The sequence below is a fragment of the Phoenix dactylifera genome, unplaced genomic scaffold (assembly GCF_009389715.1).
Source record: "Phoenix dactylifera cultivar Barhee BC4 unplaced genomic scaffold, palm_55x_up_171113_PBpolish2nd_filt_p 001692F, whole genome shotgun sequence".
Taxonomy (NCBI): domain Eukaryota; kingdom Viridiplantae; phylum Streptophyta; class Magnoliopsida; order Arecales; family Arecaceae; genus Phoenix; species Phoenix dactylifera.
Window position 1 is genome coordinate 13,707 of NW_024068991.1, and position 19,448 is coordinate 33,154.

The following is a 19,448-nucleotide window of genomic DNA, read 5'->3' on the forward strand; positions in this document are numbered from 1 at the left end:
GTTGACCATGAGAAAGTGACAAATTTCCAAAGTGCTTATTTTTGGTTGGCCATCCACTTTTCTGAAAAATTTATGTATAATTTCTATTATGCCCTTAATAAAAATTAGGTCTTTAATGCCTCTTTAATGCTTGTTTAATGCTGAAGGGCCTTTTTGAAAAAAAAATAAAAATAAAGTAATTTCCGCCTCATGGAAAAATAACTTTCCCATATTTCTCATGGGAAAGACTTTTCCATGAAATATGGGAATCATATTTCCATGAAAATATAACTTTCCTATCTCTCTCCTTTGAAAACTCCAACCAAACAAGAGGCATCTCATTATTTTTTCGTTGACCACACTTTCCTCCCTATGTTTCCTGTGAACCAAACGAACCCTAAAGAGATGGGAAATGCCAGCCAATGAGGAGGAAAAGCCCTAAGTGGAGTAGGGTTCAAGTGTGGAAGGATAGCAACAGGCATAGGTTCACAGAATCCAAAGGAACCTCGACCCATCAGAATTCTCTCTCGATCTATATTACGCTGTCGATGCCTCTGGTGTCTCGGTAGCTGGCTCTCTTTTTTTTTTTCCTTCTGTTTTTTGATTTTTGTTTCTTTTAACTTTTGAAGGGAGAAAGTGAGGGAACACTGAACTAAATATGGGTCGTGCCAGTTTTCTGCAATGGAATTGGATTTTGGAAGAAGGTCTAGGATTTTTTTTGTCCTCCTCATAGGGGAGCAGGGAGACACCAAGTTCCGTCCAATCAGTCATTTCGATAAAAAATAGTGTGATATGAAATTTGGCTTGTAGACTGGACGTGCTTAGTCGGTTATGGGTCATCTATTCTGAGTGGAGGTCAATTGCAAGTCTTTCAAGTCATGGGTCGCCCAGCACCTCATAATTATGGTATGACCAAATTAGATTTGTCCAAATTGTCATCCAAAATCGTGGTAAAGTTCCCATTTACTTCTATACCCTTATAAAAATTTGTATTTACACACTTACCTATTAAAAATATTTTAGTAATTTTAATTTAAAATCATTAATTTTTTAACGGCGTTAGATGGTATGAGTACATATGTAAAAATAAGAATAAAAAAAAGACAGAATAGCAAAACAAATATTTTACGAGGGTATACATGTAAATATCAATTTTGAAAAAAATATTCATGCAAAATTCGATATTTAAAAAGGTATTCATAAAAAAAATTTTTTTTTTTTTCTATAGAAGGATATTTTTAGCTCCACGTGTTGATATAGAAAACTTTAACATGAAGCCTGAGCTCACTCTTTTCTAGGTGAATGAGCATGAGCGGACCTAAAAGCTGAGCCCAAGTTGCTGAACAGCCTATTAGTCCAGGTTAAACCATACAACCTTAAATAATGATAAGATCTTCAAAATGTTTATTCTATCAAAACAAATTCACTGATCAATTTCTGCAGTTCTCTTCCAAATTATCTCTCCAGCAGTTGTCTGAGTCTTATTTAACCACAATTATCAATATGACGCAACTCTGTTCATTTTTACATTTGAGCACTTTCTAAAAAAAAAAAAAAATTGCATTTGCGCGAATGAATCTTTTCCCTCTGTCGTTACAGCTCTTGGCCATGGCCTGAGCAGAAGCAAGTGCAAGCATTACCATACTTTTGTGCGCTCACAACCACAAATCGGAATGGACACGTGTCACCATCACCACCAATACTTCAGTTTACCCTTTGGATCAAGCCAGGCCACATGATTTCTGCTACACATGTCACCACCTCATTGGAGGCTATGGATTTCGTTGGATGACAGACCCGATCGCTAAAAACATCCCCTTCCAACATAACGGCATATGAACCTCAGCCCACAGCCGAAAGAACTCCGCTGAGGACCAAACCATCTCCCCACTATCTCCACCCCCCTTTCTTTCCTTCTTCCCTTATCTTCCCCAAACCCTTACTAAATATCCTTCACAAGACTCAGAGAATCTTAACAGAGGGAGCAAAATGGCTGCTGCTGAGCTCTCCATCATAAAACCCATCAATCCTACCACCAAATTCGGCAGACCCACCTCCAAATTTAACACCTTGAGGCCGCACTCTCCCTCCCACTTCAGAGTCTTTGCCACCTCTCAGCCCACCACCACCACCACCTCCTCCAGTGCTACAAAGCCAAGGCCAAAGAAATCTGTGAAGACTGCAATTAAGGAGACACTCCTCACCCCGAGATTTTACACCACAGACTTTGATGAGATGGAGAGGTTGTTCAACACTGAGATCAACAAGAACCTGAACCAGTCGGAGTTCGAGGCGCTGCTGAATGAGTTCAAGACTGACTACAATCAGACACATTTTGTCCGAAACCCTGAGTTTAAAGAGGCTGCTGATAAGATTGAAGGGCCTCTCAGGCAGATCTTTGTGGAGTTCTTGGAGCGCTCCTGCACTGCTGAGTTCTCTGGGTTTCTACTTTACAAGGAGCTCGGGCGAAGGCTTAAGGTTGGATTCCTCCCTCCAAAATTCTGCTATAAAGCAATTAATTGGCTTTCTTAACTGGCTTTTCTAATTTAATTCTTTCAATTTTATCTAAGATTTAGTGATCCATATCATTGTTATGGCTATTATATATATCTTGATTTTGTTTGAAGATTGGCTTCCCGGTTTTGATTATTATGATGACAATATCCAAAGCATGGACTTAACTATCTAATTAATAGACTTTCGTTTTGGCTGAGTTTTTTGTTTCCACTAAATCTTCCCAGGGCATTAATTAGTTAGTAACTTTTTCTAAATTTTTTAAAAAAGTAACCATCTTTTCCATTAAATTTGCCTTCAAATTTTACTAAAGCCAATATTATCCATGCAGTTAATTTTTATCCTTGCTTTACAAATTTATCAGTGTATACCTATTAATGGGAGTAATTTAATATTATCCAAATACTGAATGGGTGCAATTCTCTAATTTTATACAAATTATGCAACAGAAAACCAATCCTGTGGTGGCTGAAATCTTTTCCCTCATGTCTAGGGATGAAGCCAGGCACGCCGGGTATGTATCATAAACTTCCACTGTATTTCAAGTTATTTACTTTTGATATTGATCATTCCAAAATTTATGCTTTGGAGATGTATATATTGGAGGATCATTTACTCAGCAATTAAAAACTGTCAACCCCAATGTTCAAATTTTTTGCAGGTTTCTGAACAAGGGCCTGTCTGACTTCAACCTGGCACTGGACTTGGGTTTCCTGACAAAGGCTAGGAAGTACACATTCTTCAAGCCAAAGTTTATCTTCTATGCTACATATTTATCAGAAAAGATTGGATACTGGAGGTATATCACCATATACAGGCATCTGAAGGCGAATCCTCAGTTCCAAGTATATCCAATCTTCAAGTACTTTGAGAATTGGTGTCAGGATGAGAATAGGCATGGAGATTTCTTCTCTGCCTTAATGAAAGCCCAACCACAGTTCCTCAATGACTGGAAGGCCAAGCTGTGGGCTCGGTTCTTCTGCCTCTCGGTAATTTCTGGTTATTCATTCAATATTTTGCAACACATATACTTCTTAAAGTTTCATTCTTTTTCTTGAATGTCAGATATTTTTTAAATCTATGATGTATTTCGGTGTCATTATATCAAGTAATACATTGATCTTCGTTGTAAGTCATGAAAAAATATGCTTCAAATAATGGCAGGTCTATGTGACAATGTACTTAAATGACTGCCAGCGTACTGCCTTTTATGAAGGCATTGGTCTCAGCACCAAAGAATTTGACATGCATGTGATCATTGAGGTGAGCATTCATTAACTAATTGCTTCTTCAGCATAATTAGACTGTAGTCCTATTAATAATGAATCACATTTTCTAGACTGAAGAATCTAATGGTCTGCTTCTTTTATAAACTGATTTATTAATCTCAGATAAGTTAAATATCTTAGTAAATTTCACTTCTAATGTAGTCTGTAGTTGTAATGGCTGCAAAGCCTCCTCTTCATATTTTTTTGTTCTAGAATTAGTCCTCTGAAAAATCCCAATGATCTTAAAAGTGTCACCAGCTTTTTATTGCCAAAAATCTTGATAACCAGTCTCCAGTGACTCAAAGAAAATTCCTATATGTCAATAATAAGAGTTATATGTTTAGTTTAACTTGAAAATTTGATCTACCAAAGGTGAGTAGCTTTGCTTTTTTCTGTATTTGACATCAAATGATTAATTTTCTCTGTGTGTGTTTCGATAAACCCAAATTCTATAAAACTATTTGTTTCACCTCTACTTGCTGAAGATACTACATGTATTCTTCCCTGTCTAATGAGTCACTTGTGTCCACTTTAAAAATTACTTGTCTTATTGTTGCCCAGAGATGGTCACCCAAGAGGGGGGTGAATTGGGTGTTTTAAAACTTTTTGGCTAACTTAAAATAAAACACACAAATATATGAACTAAAGCAAAGATAAAGCGATAAGAAGAGACAACCACAAACACACGGTTTTATAATGGTTCGGAGCCTTCACCGCTCCTACATCCACTCCCCAAAGCGCCTTGGGAATTTCCACTATAATCCAAGATTACAGTACGGTAGTTTTGCGAGTTCACTACCCCAACTCGTTGTTTTACACCGGGCTCACAACAAACCCAAAACCCCCAATTTCTCTTAGGCTTGGGACGCCCTTTCCCTTGTTCGAAGTCCCTTGACTGGAACAAGCACCACAATAAAAGAGTGTACAAAAGGATATAAAAGCTCTAGAAAGCAAATATAGCACTTATGAACAATGAAACCCGGAAGAATCTTTTTTGCCGTTGGAAGCGTGGGAGTTGTTGATTCTTCCGATGTGGGACGCGTAGGGTTGGGTGTGAGCTTTGAATCCCGAGCACACGAGAGTGGTTGAGCTTGAAATCGCTTGGGAGACTTGAAAGCACTTGATTTCCTTTCTTGAATGCACTCACTCCCTTGAGCTTTTCTTTCTAACTTCTCTCTTGAATGATTTTGCTTTTGGTTGGTAAAGAGTTGTTGAGAAGCACTTAAGAGCTCCCTTTTATAGCCCAAAAAGCAAATATAGCCGTTAGAGATAAAGTAGAGAAGATTTGAAATTCAAATCAAACCTGAAAAGCTGTCAGTCGCGTCCCAGGCGCTCCGGGGACGTCTCCGCTACAACGAGAGACGTCTCGCCTATAGGATTTTACTTTTACTTTATCTGGGGTCGACTCGGCACTTTACGGGGACGTCTCGGCGTGTTAGCGCTTTTTGAGTGGGGACGACTCCGCTGCTTTGGGGACGACTCCGCTTCTTTATCTCCGAAAATCATGTCCTCTGGAATTCCCTGAGAGAGTCGACTCCGCTCTTTCAGGGGACGTCTCCGCTTGTCTGCACTTTATGCGTGGGGACGACTCCGCTTTCTCAGGGTCGACTCCGCTTCCTTATCACCGAAAAAACCATTCTCTGGAAAACCCTGAGAGAGCCGTCTCCGCCATCTTGGGGACGACTCGGGAAGTCTCCCTTTTTGCTTGCGGGGACGACTCCGCGTACAGCGGGGACGTCTCGCGCATATCCCTTGAAAAGCGTCTTTCTGCCGCCACTGAGAGAGTCGACTCCGCTACTGAGAGAGTCGACTCCGCTAACGCGGGGACGACTCGACAGGAGCCGGGGACGTCTCCAAGTGTGCCAGTTCTTCCTGTTTGTGCCAGAGACGTCTCTGAAACTATCAGGAGACGTCTCGGCTGTCCCTGAACTTTTTCTTTAGCTCAAAATATTCTTCAATAAATTCATAAAAATTATGGGAACTTGCCTAGACATTTCTTAACAATATTCTAAATAAAACACATGAATTTCTCAATTGAATTGTTAAGATATAATGGAATTTTACTCTAGTGTTTTGTATTCATCAAAATCCATTAGGGGGTTAACAATCTCCCCCTTTTTGATGATGACAAAACACTGAGTATATGCAAAATTTGAAATTTAAACATATACACAGCATTGATCAGATATACAAGTATAATGTTTTGATTTGAACTAGATACAATGTGCATCACTCAAAATATTCAATTTTTCAGTTCTTTCCTTGTGCATAAGATTGATCCTTATAGTTCTTAAATGATTTTATCATATGAACTGAATTTGAATCAAGTTAGAATGAAATATTGATGCTGAAGATAATTGAAAGCTAGATTCTTTTTGACTCCCCCTTTCTTTTCCAGAAGGGCAATTATCTTAAAATCAATATTCTTCAATTTTATCTTTTCTAAATCAACTTTGGAGTATGATTAAAAAATTTGCATTCCATATTGAATATCCATGTCTACTCCCCTTTCAATATACAATATCTAATTTCTACTCCCCCTTTCAATATACAAATATCTACTGTTTAAAAAATTTGCATTCCATATTCAATATCCATGTCTACTCCCCCTTTCAATATACAAATATCTACTCCCCCTTTTTGTCATCAACATGAAGGAGACAAATTATCCTTTTTAGTAAAATTCAGCATATTCAAGGTGTGCTCCCCCTGTTTTATGTGCATTGTTTCTTTGTATCAAATTTGAATACTCAAGGTATGTGGTAGGATTTTTATGGCATATCACACAATCACATGCACAATCACAGAAACACATACACAGAATTGGCAATGTACACAAGGTTTTCAAAAGAAATTGTATTCATTCATATGTCATTGTAGATCTTTGAAGTCAGTACATAGTCAAAGAAGAAATCATTACAAGTATTGATTTCTAATACAAAAGTGTTTCAAAATGGCCTAGGATTTACAAAAAGAAGAGCCTACAGGATATCCATCATCGGCGTCGTTGCTCATGGGGCCTACCAGTTGTACTTTGTGCATAAGCCTTACAGGCTGCATCTATGAAACCATTGATAGAATCCATGAGGGTCTTAAAGTGATCTCCCTGTGACTTGTGGAAACCTGCCACAAGTGCTTCAAACTCAGGTTGCCATCTCAATTCTGCCTCTAAGTTGGGCAACTAAGGTGCCCACATTGCCATCTGGCTTTGTCAACTCTTTGAGGCTCTTGGAAATGGCCTTCAAGCTGTCCTTGAGCTCTAATGATCTGCAGGTTTGGGTGGCACCCACCTCAACTATTTGTTGCTCTTGGGCTTCAATTGAGCCTTAATTTCCTGCAGCTCTTGTCTGATGGGGGCCAGCTCTGCAGACATCATGGATCTCATCTCCTCCCTCATCTGCTGACAAATAACAGATGCTAAGGTGTGCATCTGCTCCTCTGATAGGAAGGAGGGCCCACTGACTGGAGGAGGTGGTGGCATGGATGTGGAAGGTCCAGCTGAGCTGGAGGGAATATCAGGGATGTCCATGTTGCTAGGTGGAGGAGAGTGATGGTCAGACTCATGATGTGGGATCTCAGCCTCTATGGTTTGTGCTTTTCTTTTTTGGAACCTTGACCCAAGACCCATCTATCTTGTGAAATTCCATTCTTCTCATTGAGCCCTCATTGTAATAGTCGGTGTTTCTTAAGGGCTTTGCAGGTTCATTTGATGGAATGGAAACCTTGAAGTGTTTGAAGATTAAGGTAAAGATCATGCCATAGGGTATACTAAATCTAGAATACCTATGACATAGGGCAATGTAATTTAGCATGAGTCTAGGAAGGTTTTAGAGGGATCCCTAGTAGGATGTGATGCATTATAACTAAGTCTCGCTCCGAAACAAAATCGAAGCGACCGGTTTTAGGAAATAGGACCCGGTTGACAATGCTTAAAAGGAGTCTCATCTCTGCATTTAGGTCCTGGGAGTTGACAACATCAAGAGGGCCGCAGTCCTCTCTTCCTAAAATTAAGTTTAGAGCTACTTCCCTTTGGGGATGTGAGGTTGGAGCCTCGCCGTCCCTAGGGATTTGCAAAACAGTGGATAAGATGTCCTCATTAATTTCTACTAATGTCCCTCGGACATGTGCGGTGAACGCTAAGTCCCCTAAAGCCATATCACTAAACATTTCTCTAACAAGGCCGGGGTAGGTCGAGGTATTGAGGGTGCAAAGATGCTCCCACCCTTGGGCTCGGAGTCTCTCTCCAATAGAGAACCCCTCATGATCTAAAAATGCAAAATCTATGTACCTACCGGTTGTGACTGTGCGATTTGCACAGGAAATCGTTGTGGTTGGCGGAGCAACCGGAGGAGAAGGTGCGGAGGGTTCTTCCCGCCGTTCCTCACCGTCGCCCGCTACTCTAGGTCGCTTCCACGGGTCGTCCTAGCTTTCTTTGGTGCCATGGATGCTAGGGTTTGTGATTTAGGGCAAATGGAGGCTAGGGTTTGTGATTTAAGGCAAATGGAGGCTAGGGCTTTCCGTTTTGGTCGGGAATGAGGGAGAAAGCTCGAGTCGGCTCGAGCGATTTCGACCTATTTAAAAAGGCCTCATTTGGTCCCCGAGACGTCTCCGCGACTAAGGTGAGACGTCTCCGCTTGGGGGGACGTCTCTGCGATTTGCCAGAGACGTCTCCGGCACTGAAAAATTTCAGACTGTATTCTATCTTCTCCCCTTTTTTTTTGTTTAATCACCCCAATCAATATGATCTCTTTTGATAAGCTTAGAGTGAATTTGTTTGTGATCCTCCCCCTCAATGATACATCCTATAAAAATTTGATAATGATTTTTGAATTAATAATATTGAAATGAGGAACGTTTGACCAAATTTCGAATACCTATGAAATAGGCTCTGAAAATATCTCCATGAAGAGTCCAAGGGAGGGTAACCATCCTCCGGAAAGTCAACCAGTTCGTCATTTAGTTTAGATGAATTCATGCTTTCACTTATGTTTGCCTTGAGGTGGATTACTAGTTCGAGTAGCAAAGCAATGCAATACAAGTTCAATTCATTTGCTAGGATCATACAAGCTCAAAGCATTCCTTAAGAAATTGAATCTGTCTTTATAAAGGGGCTTTGTAAAGATATCAGCTAATTGATTTTCAGTACATACATATTCAATCATCACATCATTTTTCAGCACATGATCCCTAATAAAATGATGCCTAATCTCTATATGCTTTGACTTAGAGTGTTGGACAGGATTTTTTGTTAAGTTGATTGCACTTGTATTATCACACTTAATTGGTATATTGTCCATTTTAATACCGAAGTCTTCAAGTTGTTTGCTTGATCCAGAGAACTTGGGCACAACAGCTTCCAGCTGCAATGTACTCAGCCTCAGCTGTGGACAAGGCAACTGAATTTTGTTTCTTGCTAAACCAAGAAACCAAATTGGCACCCAAGAATGACAAGTGCTACTTGTGCTTTTTCTGTCGAGTTTGCACCCAGCAAAATCAGCATCAGAATAAGCAGTTAAATTTATATCAGATTGTTTAGAATACCATAAGCCTATATTAGATGTCCCTACTAGATATCTAAAAATTCTTTTAACAGCTTGCAAGTGTGATTCCTTAGGACATGCTTGGTATCTAGCACACACACAAACACTGAATAATATATCTGGTCTACTAGCAGTAAGGTAAAGTAGAGAGCCTATCATACCTCTGTACAATTTGCAGTCTATACTTTTTACCTTTTTCATCTTTGTCAAGCTTGCAACTTGAGCCCATGGGTGTGCTGATTTCCTTTGCATCCTTCATCTTGAATTTTTCCAGCATTTCCTTGATGTATTTGGACTGACTGATGAAGATGCCTTCCTCTGATTGTTTTATTTGTAGCCCAAGGAAGAAGTTGAGCTCACCCATCATGCTCATTTCAAATTCTCCCTGCATAAACTTGGCAAACTCTTGACAGAGACTATCATTAGTAGCACCAAAAATTATATCATCCACATAAATTTGTACAAGCAATAAGTCATTTCCTTTTCTTTTAATAAAGAGGATTTTGTCTACATTTCCTCTCTTAAATTTGTTCTCAATTAGGAAATTACTTAATCTTTCATACCATGCCCTAGGAGCTTGCTTAAGTCCATACAATGCTTATGCAATTTATACACATAATCTGGATGTAAGTGATTTTCGAAACCTGGAGGTTGTCCTACATAAACTTCCTCCATTAATAGCCATTTAAGAATGCACTTTTTACATCCATTTGATAGAGTTTAAAATCCATGAAGCATGCATATGCTAAAAGCAGTCTAATAGCCTCTAACCTAGCAACAGGAGTAAAAGTTTCATCAAAATCTATTCCTTCCTCCTGATTATATCCTTTGGCCACTAGCCTAGCTTTGTTTCTTATACTATCCCATCCTATCTAGTTTATTTCTATATACCCATTGGTGCCTATAATTGAAACATTAGTGGGGTCTTTTCATTAGAGTCCAAACTTCATTTCTTTCGAATTGTTTAATTCCTCTTGCATAGCATTCATCCAATTATCATCTTTTCAGCTTCTTCTAGTGATTTAGGCTCTATTTGTGAAACGAAAGCAAGATAATTACTAGTGTTTCTTAAAGGATCTAGTTCTTATACCTTTGAAGGATCACCAAGGATTAGATCCTTTGGATGACCATGTGCATACCTCCATTTCTTAGGAAGATCTTGATTTCTTGATGGAGGTTGATCTTCTTCATCTTGCTGATTTGTATCCTCTTTGATTCTCATCCTCATGTTGTTTGTTCTTGTATGGAGAATTCCTTGATCCCGTCTTCAAGTATACCTGCATCACCATCTTCTTCTTTTCTAGAAGAATCTCCATTAGTTTCATCAAAAACAACATGAATGGATTCCTTCAACAACGAGAGTTCTCTTGTTGAAGACCCTGTATGCTCTACTAGATAAGGAATAACCTAAGAAGATCCCCTCATCTGATTTAGCACTAAATGTTACTGAGATTGTCCTTTCCATTGTTCAAAATAAAGGCATCGACAACCGAAAACATGAAAATAACTTATATTTGGGTTCTTACCTTTCATCAATTCATACGGTTGTTTTCTTTAAGATGGATCTAACTAAAGCACGATTTTAAAATATAACATGAGGTATTTATTGCTTCAGCCCAAAAATACTTTGGTAGATCCGATTCGCACAAACATGGTACGAGCCATATCTGCTAGTGTGCGATTCTTCCTTTCTACCACCCCATTTTGTTGGGGTGTCCTAGGTGCCGAGAAGTTTGTGATTGATACCATTTTCGTCACAAAACTTTTCAAAGTGTTGATTTTTCAAACTCCGGTACCATGATCACTCCTTAATTGCTTTTAGTTTAAGATTAAGTTCATTTGAAACCTTATTATGAAACTTGATAAAAGCGGGAAAGGACTCATACTTTGTGTGCAAGAAATGAAACCCATGTAAAACGTGAAAAATCATCAACAATGACAAGACCAAATTTTTTATCCCCTAGACTAGCAGTTCTTAGTGGGTCCAAACAAATCCATGTGAATTAGTTCTAAGGGTTTTGATGTTGAGACTATGTTCTTAGACTTAAAAGAATTCTTGTTTGTTTCCCTAATTGACATGCCGCACAAATTTTATTCTTTTCAAAGTCTATTTTCGGTAGTCCTTTGACTAGATCCTTTGTACTCAATTTAGAAATTAAATCCATGCTAGCATGCCCTAACCTACGATGCCATAACCAACTAGTCTCATTGGCTTTTGGGATTCATAGCTAACAAGACATTGGCCATCCTTCATGGTGAGATCATCAAGATCTACCATGTAAACATTTCCATGCCTATGTTCCTGTGAGTATGACCTCATTGTCAAATGGACTACTAATTATGCATAGTGATGATTCAAATGATACTTTAAAATTCCTTGTCACAAAATTGACTTATACTTAACAAATTATGTTTTAGTCCATTAACCAACAATACATTATCAATAAATGAGGAGGGTGATATGAGATTTTACCAACACATAATTCGGCCTTTAGCATTGTCTCCAAATGTGACTAACCCTCCTTCTTTCGATTCCAAGGTGACGAAGAGACTCTTGTCACCGGTCATATGCCTTGAGCAGCCACTATCAAGATACCACATTCTCCTTTTATTGCCGGCTGCAAGGCATACCTGCAAAATGATCATGTGAAGCTCTTAGGTACCCCAAGTTTTCTTGGGTCCTTCGTGGTTAGTGTAGTTGGTTCCCTTAGGCACCCATATTTAGTTATGTTTTTAGCTTTTACAAATGTACTCTTGTTAGTTTGGATTTTTCTTTGAATACAAGAGTAGGCTTATGTCCAATCTTTCCACAAAGAAAGCATGTTGGTTTTTCAGTTTTTTACATCTTTTGCTTTTACAAAGAAATTCTTTAGATACTTTTGTTGCTTATTAGTTTTATATCCTAATCCGGCTTTATTGAAAACAGCTCTTTGATTTGAAAGAATAAGATTTAATTTTTCAGAGCTGTTGTGTGAATTTTCAACAATTGGCTTGTACTTATGTATCTCATTCTTAAGATTCACATTTTCTTTAACTAGTTCTTCCATATCCTTTTTAAGAGATTCAACAGTTTGCGCAAGTGAGGGTATTATTATTGAGTAGGAATTTATTTTTAGATTTAATTCCTTGATTAGTGTTTTTGCCTTTACATTTTCAGTGCTAAGCCTTGAATTTTCAATTTCTAGGTTAGTAGTGTTCATATTTTTGACGCTCTCCCTTCTCAATTAATAGGTTTTCCAATGTTTTCCTTTAGTTTTTGATTGGAGGCTTTTTAATTCTTTATTCTTTGCTCCCAACATACTACAATCACCCATAAGTTCTTGAAAGGCATCATATAATTCTTCTAAAGTAAAATTTATAGTTGGGTTTTGACATACCTCGTCATCTTCGAACGCCATGAAGCATAGATTGGCGGTCTCTTCCTTCTCTTCTTCGGAGGATGATGTGTCACTATCATCCCATGTTGCCTTCAATGCCTTCTTCTCTTCTTTCCAAAGTGCTTCTTTGTTGAGGGCATTCGGAACGAATATGTCCCGGTCTCTTGCAGTCATAGCATACGATTGGTCTCTTTCTTTTTCCTTTTCTTTCTCCCAATCATTTCCTCCCTCCAAATTTCTTTCTTGGGAATGGTTTCTTTCTCTCATGAATTTTTTAAATTTCCTTACTATCAAACCCAAGTCCTCATCTTGACTTTCTTCTTCACTCTCACTGCTCTCTTCTTCACATACACTTTGAGGTGGCCTTGAGTGCGATTGGTCCTTTTCTTTGGCAGCTCTTCTTCATGCTGCTTCATCATGAGCTCATGCGTCATCAATTGAGCCCAAGAGTTGTTCTAGCCCCAAGGGTGTTGAGGTCTTTGGCTTCTACAATCGCCGTGACCTTTGCTTCCCATGCTTTTGGCAGTGACCTGAGAATTTTACTCACAAGTTCGGGGTTAGTGTAAGATTTGCCCAAGCTTTTTAGGCCATTAATAATTTCGGTAAAACGTGTAAACATGCATGTGATGGTTTCACTAGGTTCCATCTTAAACAATTCATACTTGTGAACTAGAATGTTCACTTTGGACTCTTTGACTTGATTTGTACCCTCATGGGTAACTTCAAGCCCTATCCCATATTTCCTTAGCGGAAGTACATGTGGAGACTCCTATTAAACTCATTTACATCTAAGGAACAAAATAATGAGTTCATGGCTCTAGAATTGAGTTGAGCCCATCCTATCATCATTCTCATCCCAATCCTCCTCAGGTTTGGGAACTCGAAATGCCATTGACCACATGTGATGGTTCTTGTGGTCCCTTGAACTATAACCCTCCCACAAGGCATAGTCTTGTGCTTGAATGAAGATTCTCATTCTAGTCTTCCAATAGGTATAATTTGTCCCATTGAAGAGTGGAGGTCTATTGGTTGCTTGCCCCCGGCTGGAAATTGTTAAAGGGTGTTGCCATCTAGATCTTGGCTAAGACGGTTTAGGTCTTTTCAAGGAATATAAGAGCACCCGCTCTGATACCACTTGTTGCCCAGAGATGGTCACCCAAGAGGGGGGTGAATTGGGTGTTTTAAAAACTTTTTGGCTAACTTAAAATAAAACACACAAATATATGAATAAAGCAAAGATAAAGCGATAAGAAGAGACAACCACAACACACGTTTATAGTGGTTCGGAGCCTTCACTGCTCCTACATCCACTCCCCCAAAGCGCCCTTGGAATTCCACTATAATCCCAAGATTACAGTACGGTAGTTTTGCGAGTTCACTACCCAACTCGTTGTTTTTACACCGGGCTCACAACAACCCCAAAACCCCCAATTTCTCTTAGGCTTGGGACGCCCTTTCCCTTGTTCCAATCCCTTGACTGGAACAAGCACCACAATAAAAGAGTGTACAAAAGGATATAAAAGCTCTAGAAAGCAAATATAGCACTATGAACAATGAAACCCGGAAGAATCTTTTTGCCGTTTGGACAGCGTGGGAGTTGTTGATTCTTCCGATGTGGGACGCGTAGGGTTGGGTGTGAGCTTTGAATCCCGAGCACACGAGAGTGGTTGAGCTTGAAATCGCTTGGGGAGACTTGAAAAGCAACTTGATTTCCTTTCTTGAATGCACTCACTCCCTTGAGCTTTTTCTTTCTAACTTCTCTCTTGAATGATTTTGCTTTTGGTTGGTAAAGAGTTGTTGAGAAGCACTTAAGAGATCCCTTTTATAGCCCCAAAAAGCAAATATAGCCCGTTAGAGATAAAAGTATGAGAAGATTTGAAATTCAAATCAAACCTGAAAAGCTGTCAGTCGCGTCCAGGCGCTCCGGGGACGTCTCCGCTACACGAGAGACGTCTCGCCTATAGGATTTTACTTTTTACTTTATCTGGGTCGACTCGGCACTTTACGGGGACGTCTCGCGTGTTAGCGCTTTTTGAGTGGGGACGACTCCCGCTGCTTTGGGGGACGACTCCGCTCTTTATTGCTCCGAAATCATGTCCTCTGGAATCCCTGAGAGAGTCGACTCCGCTCTTTCAGGGGGAGTCTCCGCTTGTCTGCACTTTATGCGTGGGACGACTCGCTTTCTCAGGGTCGACTCCGCTTCCTTATCACCGAAAAAACCATTCTCTGGAAAACCCCTGAGAGAGCCCGTCTCCGCCATCTTGGGGACGACTCGGGAATCTCCTTTTTGCTTGCGGGGACGACTCCGCGTACAGCGGGGACGTCTCGCGCATGATCCTTGAAAAGCGTCTTTCTGCCGCCACTGAGAGAGTCGACTCCGCTACTGAGAGAGTCGACTCCGCTAATGCGGGGACGACTCGACAGGAGCCGGGGGAACGTCTCCAAGTGTGCCAGTTCTTCTGTTTGTGCCAGAGACGTCTCTGAAACTATCAGGAGACGTCTCGGTGTCCCTGAACTTTTTCTTTAGCTCAAAATATTCTTCAATAAATTCATAAAAATTATGGGAACTTGCCTAGACATTTCTTAACAATATTCTAAATAAAACACATGAATTTCTCAATTGAATTGTTAAGATATAATGGAATTTTACTCTAGTGTTTTGTATTCATCAAAATCCATTAGGGGGTTAACACTTATGTATCTTACATCACTAGAACATGCTTAAAAGGATAAACCAAAAAATAAGATCATATGAATTTCAATCAGTGAATGAACTCCTCAAAAACAAAGTGCCTTTTCTTTATAAGCTTCTCTCATACAGAGCTCTTAGGAGAAGATCATAACATTCTGCCATATGGAGGACATTAGTTTTATGATGTTTTATTGATAATACCATGTCTAATTTTTTTCCAGACCAACCGAACAACAGCAAGGATATTCCCGGCTGTTTTGGATGTGAGACCTGAATTTAAAAGGAAGTTGGATAGAATGGTTGAGATCAACAGAAGCTGATTTGCCACTGGGGAAAGCCAGGACATGCCTCTTGTGAAGAACTTGAAGAGGATTCTCTCGTTGCAGCGTTAGTGTCTGAGATACTGGCTGCCTATCTCATGCCTCCTATTGAGTCTGGATCCGTTGATTTTGCTGATTTCGAGCCACAGCTTGTCTACTGATTTTATAGAAGACTTATCTATTCCTCGATACTTTGATGAAGTGTTCTCCCAAAGTATCCATGTATGAAACTGAGGCAGCGATTAACATGATGAGTTTGCTTTGCTACTTAATGTAAAATATCCAATTGATTTTATTTTATACTGCCAATATAAATCCCATCTACTACATAGGCATACTCTCTCTCTCTCTCTCCTCTTCTCTCTCTCTCTATCTATCTTGCATTGTTGCATGCCTAAAACACCTCCCTCGTCATGAATTTGTTTGTTACAGAAGCCCCAAGCTAAATCGTTTTCATGGCTGGCTGATAGTTTTTAGCTGTGCTTTTCTAGGACATTAATTGCATCTTCTCCTGTTCTGGTTTTTATTGCATCCTTTGGGGCTTGATCCCCCAACTTACCAAGAAAAGAAAAATATGCTGAACAATTAGCCACCTAAGAGGAAACTACAAGAGTTACAAGCTGCGTGTTCATCTTTGGCAATAATTATAGTTAGTAGACTTGTGCATCGATCATGTACCCCAAAAAGAGAGGACTTGTGTATCAGTCAGGCCAGAGAACCAAAACTTTGTGTCAAGGGGCATGATGCTGGTCCAACCACAACCTGGCCAACGCCACGCGTTCAATCTTTTCGACGGTTGAAAACAACACAAACTATGAGCGCATTTTTCTTCCAGCAAGAAAAGGAATTATTAGTTCTAGGGAAAAAAAAGGAAGAAACCAAATGGTAACATATGCTATCAGTAATTTAATGTCATAGTAGCATCCGCTTGTTTCACCCATTCTATAGTGAGAAAACCCTCACACTCATTCCCTTCTTGATATTGCAAGAGGTCTAACCATAAATTTCAAGATTCCTTAATTTCCAGAAACCAAGTATGTCTCTTGTCCTCATGACTCCAATAAATTGCTTCAACTAGAATAAACCATAGTAAAATGCATCTTTGATCCATATGGAAATATATATATTATATATATATATATATATATATATATATATATATTATATATATATAATAATATAGTATATATATATATATACTCTGACTATGATGTCTCCCTTCTTATTCCCTCCTATGAAACAAGTAGTTCAGCCATTGGGACTAAGATAAATGGCAATAGCCAATCCTTAGAAGTTTACCAATCCAATCTCGTAGAATGAATTCACATCCTGCATCATTGGTAAAGGCCTAAACATTTTTGTCATATAAATGTACAGCGAAGAGACCAAAAGACTAAGTAGGATTTGAAGGATTCTAGCATCCAATCCTATCTCACCACAACTGGAAAGATGATAAGTTCCTCTCTCGAGATGATAGCTTCAAGATATCATCATTTTGCAAATGGGCTACTGGTGCATGAAACCCTATCTTATTAAAGTTTGTCACATATTTAAAACCCCAAAGCATCTAATTCTAACTAAACACGAAACTCCAAAAGCTTAAGCAGTTAGAATAGAGGTTAACAATATATATAAGTGTCAGGTTACCCCGCATGCGTTGCGACGGTCGCAGCGGAAATACACGTGCATGGTCGTTCATCGTATGACCGTCCTAGAAAACGTAAATTTCAAAAAAATTCTGAGTTCTCTAACTCAGAAAATTATGAAACTATAGGATAGATTAAAAATCAATTACTTGATTATTTCAGATCTACAATTAAAAATTGTAAACATCCAATCTTTACCTGTGAGCGGATAGATCTTCACCACTATCTGATGATCGTGAAAATCAGGTTTGCTTGAAGCCGCACAAGTATCCGACCTCTACGGATATGCACACGAAGATCTGGATTGATCGAGGTAGCGATCTCACCGGGGTGCTAGTGAAAGGAACCCTTGTAGGGTAGCATGCATGATTTTTTAAATTTTCAGCGAAAGCAACTAAAAATTAAACTCTTTAATTTTCATGCATGCATGAGATTTAATCTCTACCATAAAAAATATAACAGAATTTAAACATTTATAAGAAACATGCAACTGTGATTGTATGTCCAACATACAATCCTGAAATTTCAGCAACCCTGAAATTTCATCAATCATGTTATGATCTAATATTAACATCTAATGAGATCAAATCTCATACCTGATTTGCTGGAAGCCTTTGATAATTTCTTGATCATGCTCTATAGCCGCACATACATCCGGCCTCTATGGATTGTTCACGCGAAGCTCCAGGAAGATTGATGTCCGCGGGAGTGCTAGCTCGCAAGGAGGTGCTGCAATGGCTGAACTTTTCTTTCTCGTGGCAATCAACTCTTGATTGCTTGCTGAAAAGAAGAAGATGATGGAGGAGGAAAGAAGGAGAAAAGATGGCGGCCATCTTCTGAATTTTTCAGAACCTTGAACTCTCTAAAGAATTAGCATAAAACCCTAGGTATCTTTTAAAGCCCAAGGCCCCCACGCCTCAAGAGAAGAAAAAGCCATCTTTTGGCGTTTGGAAATCCCTAAAAAATAGAGATTTCCACGGCTGAATAGAGGGAGTCCAACTCCCTTTTTCTTCTCTTTTATTCGGTGCATTGACTTCGTAGAAAATAGGGAGTCATGCACCCAAAGAAGGAGTGCTGCATTCCCTTATTAGACGCCAACCATTGGCTCTTAGAAATAGGGATTCAATGCTATTTCTTTAGAAGTTTTGTGTGCCACCTCTTTGGAATAATTCTCCCACGCCTCTCTGATTTCTCAAACCAACAATTGGCCCAAAAATGAAGAGAGGCGTCATGAGTCTGGGAGATATGATGAGGTGTCAATCTTCTCCAAGAAGGAAAGCTAGATTCCTAATTTTTAGAGATTCTTCTTCTTTTCAAATTCTGAATTTTTTAACTTAGATTCCTTATCAAATAAGGACTTCTAATTGACTCGGGTCAAGTCCAATCCAATTTGGTCAAGTCCATCAATTTGGTCAAGCCAAATCTACTTGGGTCGAACCCAATCCAATTAGGTCAAACCCTGATGTAGCCCAAATTGAATCTTATTCAATTTGGCTCAACCTAAGCCCAATCATTCAATCAAATTTAGTTCATTAGCATTCTAATTGCCAATTAATTCTCCAATAATTCAATAATTATTTTACTGCAACTTTGCTTAAGGTAATTTGTCAATCGAATTGACCAATGTACCTCTAGACGATTCTTAATCATCTGTCAGCCATTTGATCAATCCAAAAACTTCTATGCATGTGATCCCATAGGTTCGAACCTAAGCCGGTAGCACAAGAACAATTTTTTGTACTAATCAAAATTGTTGCCCAGATAGACAACCCAAGAGGGGGGGTGAATTGGGTTTTAAAATAATTTTAACTATTAAAGCGTTTGTGGGTGACTAATTAATGCTTTTTACAAGATGATTAATTAGTTGCTGTGATGTGTATGAAATGAGGGTAATGGTAAGAGACAAGCAATCACAAACACAAAGCTTTTATAGTGGTTCGGAGCTAACCCTTGCTCCTACGTCCACTCCCCAAGTCTCTCTTGGGAATTCACTATAACCCCTTGGATTACAGCCGGTTGTTTTCCAAGCTCACAACCAAACCTGTTGTTTTACGAGCTCACAACGAACTCGGTCGGTTTTCCCAGGCTCACCGACTAGAACCAACCCCGATT

The 19,448-nt window shown here is 39.2% G+C and overlaps 1 protein-coding gene across 1 annotated transcript; it reads left to right on the forward strand.

Annotated features, from left to right (window-relative positions):
• The first annotated feature begins 1,816 nt into the window (after positions 1–1,816).
• LOC103698135 (magnesium-protoporphyrin IX monomethyl ester [oxidative] cyclase, chloroplastic) lies at positions 1,817–16,025 on the forward strand. Its single transcript, XM_008780124.4, has 5 exons — positions 1,817–2,457; positions 2,943–3,007; positions 3,155–3,482; positions 3,658–3,756; positions 15,592–16,025. The coding sequence occupies exons 1-5, from the start codon at positions 1,969–1,971 to the stop codon at positions 15,688–15,690; spliced, it is 1,080 nt and encodes a 359-aa protein (XP_008778346.2). The 5' UTR covers positions 1,817–1,968; the 3' UTR covers positions 15,691–16,025.
• Positions 16,026–19,448: the final 3,423 nt, after the last annotated feature.

Excerpts from the sequence above, each read along its gene's own strand:
- LOC103698135 (XM_008780124.4), top strand. The coding sequence starts at position 1,969 with ATGGCTGCTGCTGAGCTCTCCATCATAAAACCCATCAATCCTACCACC. Across the intron at positions 2,458-2,942 it reads AGCTCGGGCGAAGGCTTAAG|AAAACCAATCCTGTGGTGGC; the intron begins GTTGGATTCCTC and ends ATTATGCAACAG. Across the intron at positions 3,757-15,591 it reads ACATGCATGTGATCATTGAG|ACCAACCGAACAACAGCAAG; the intron begins GTGAGCATTCAT and ends ATTTTTTTCCAG.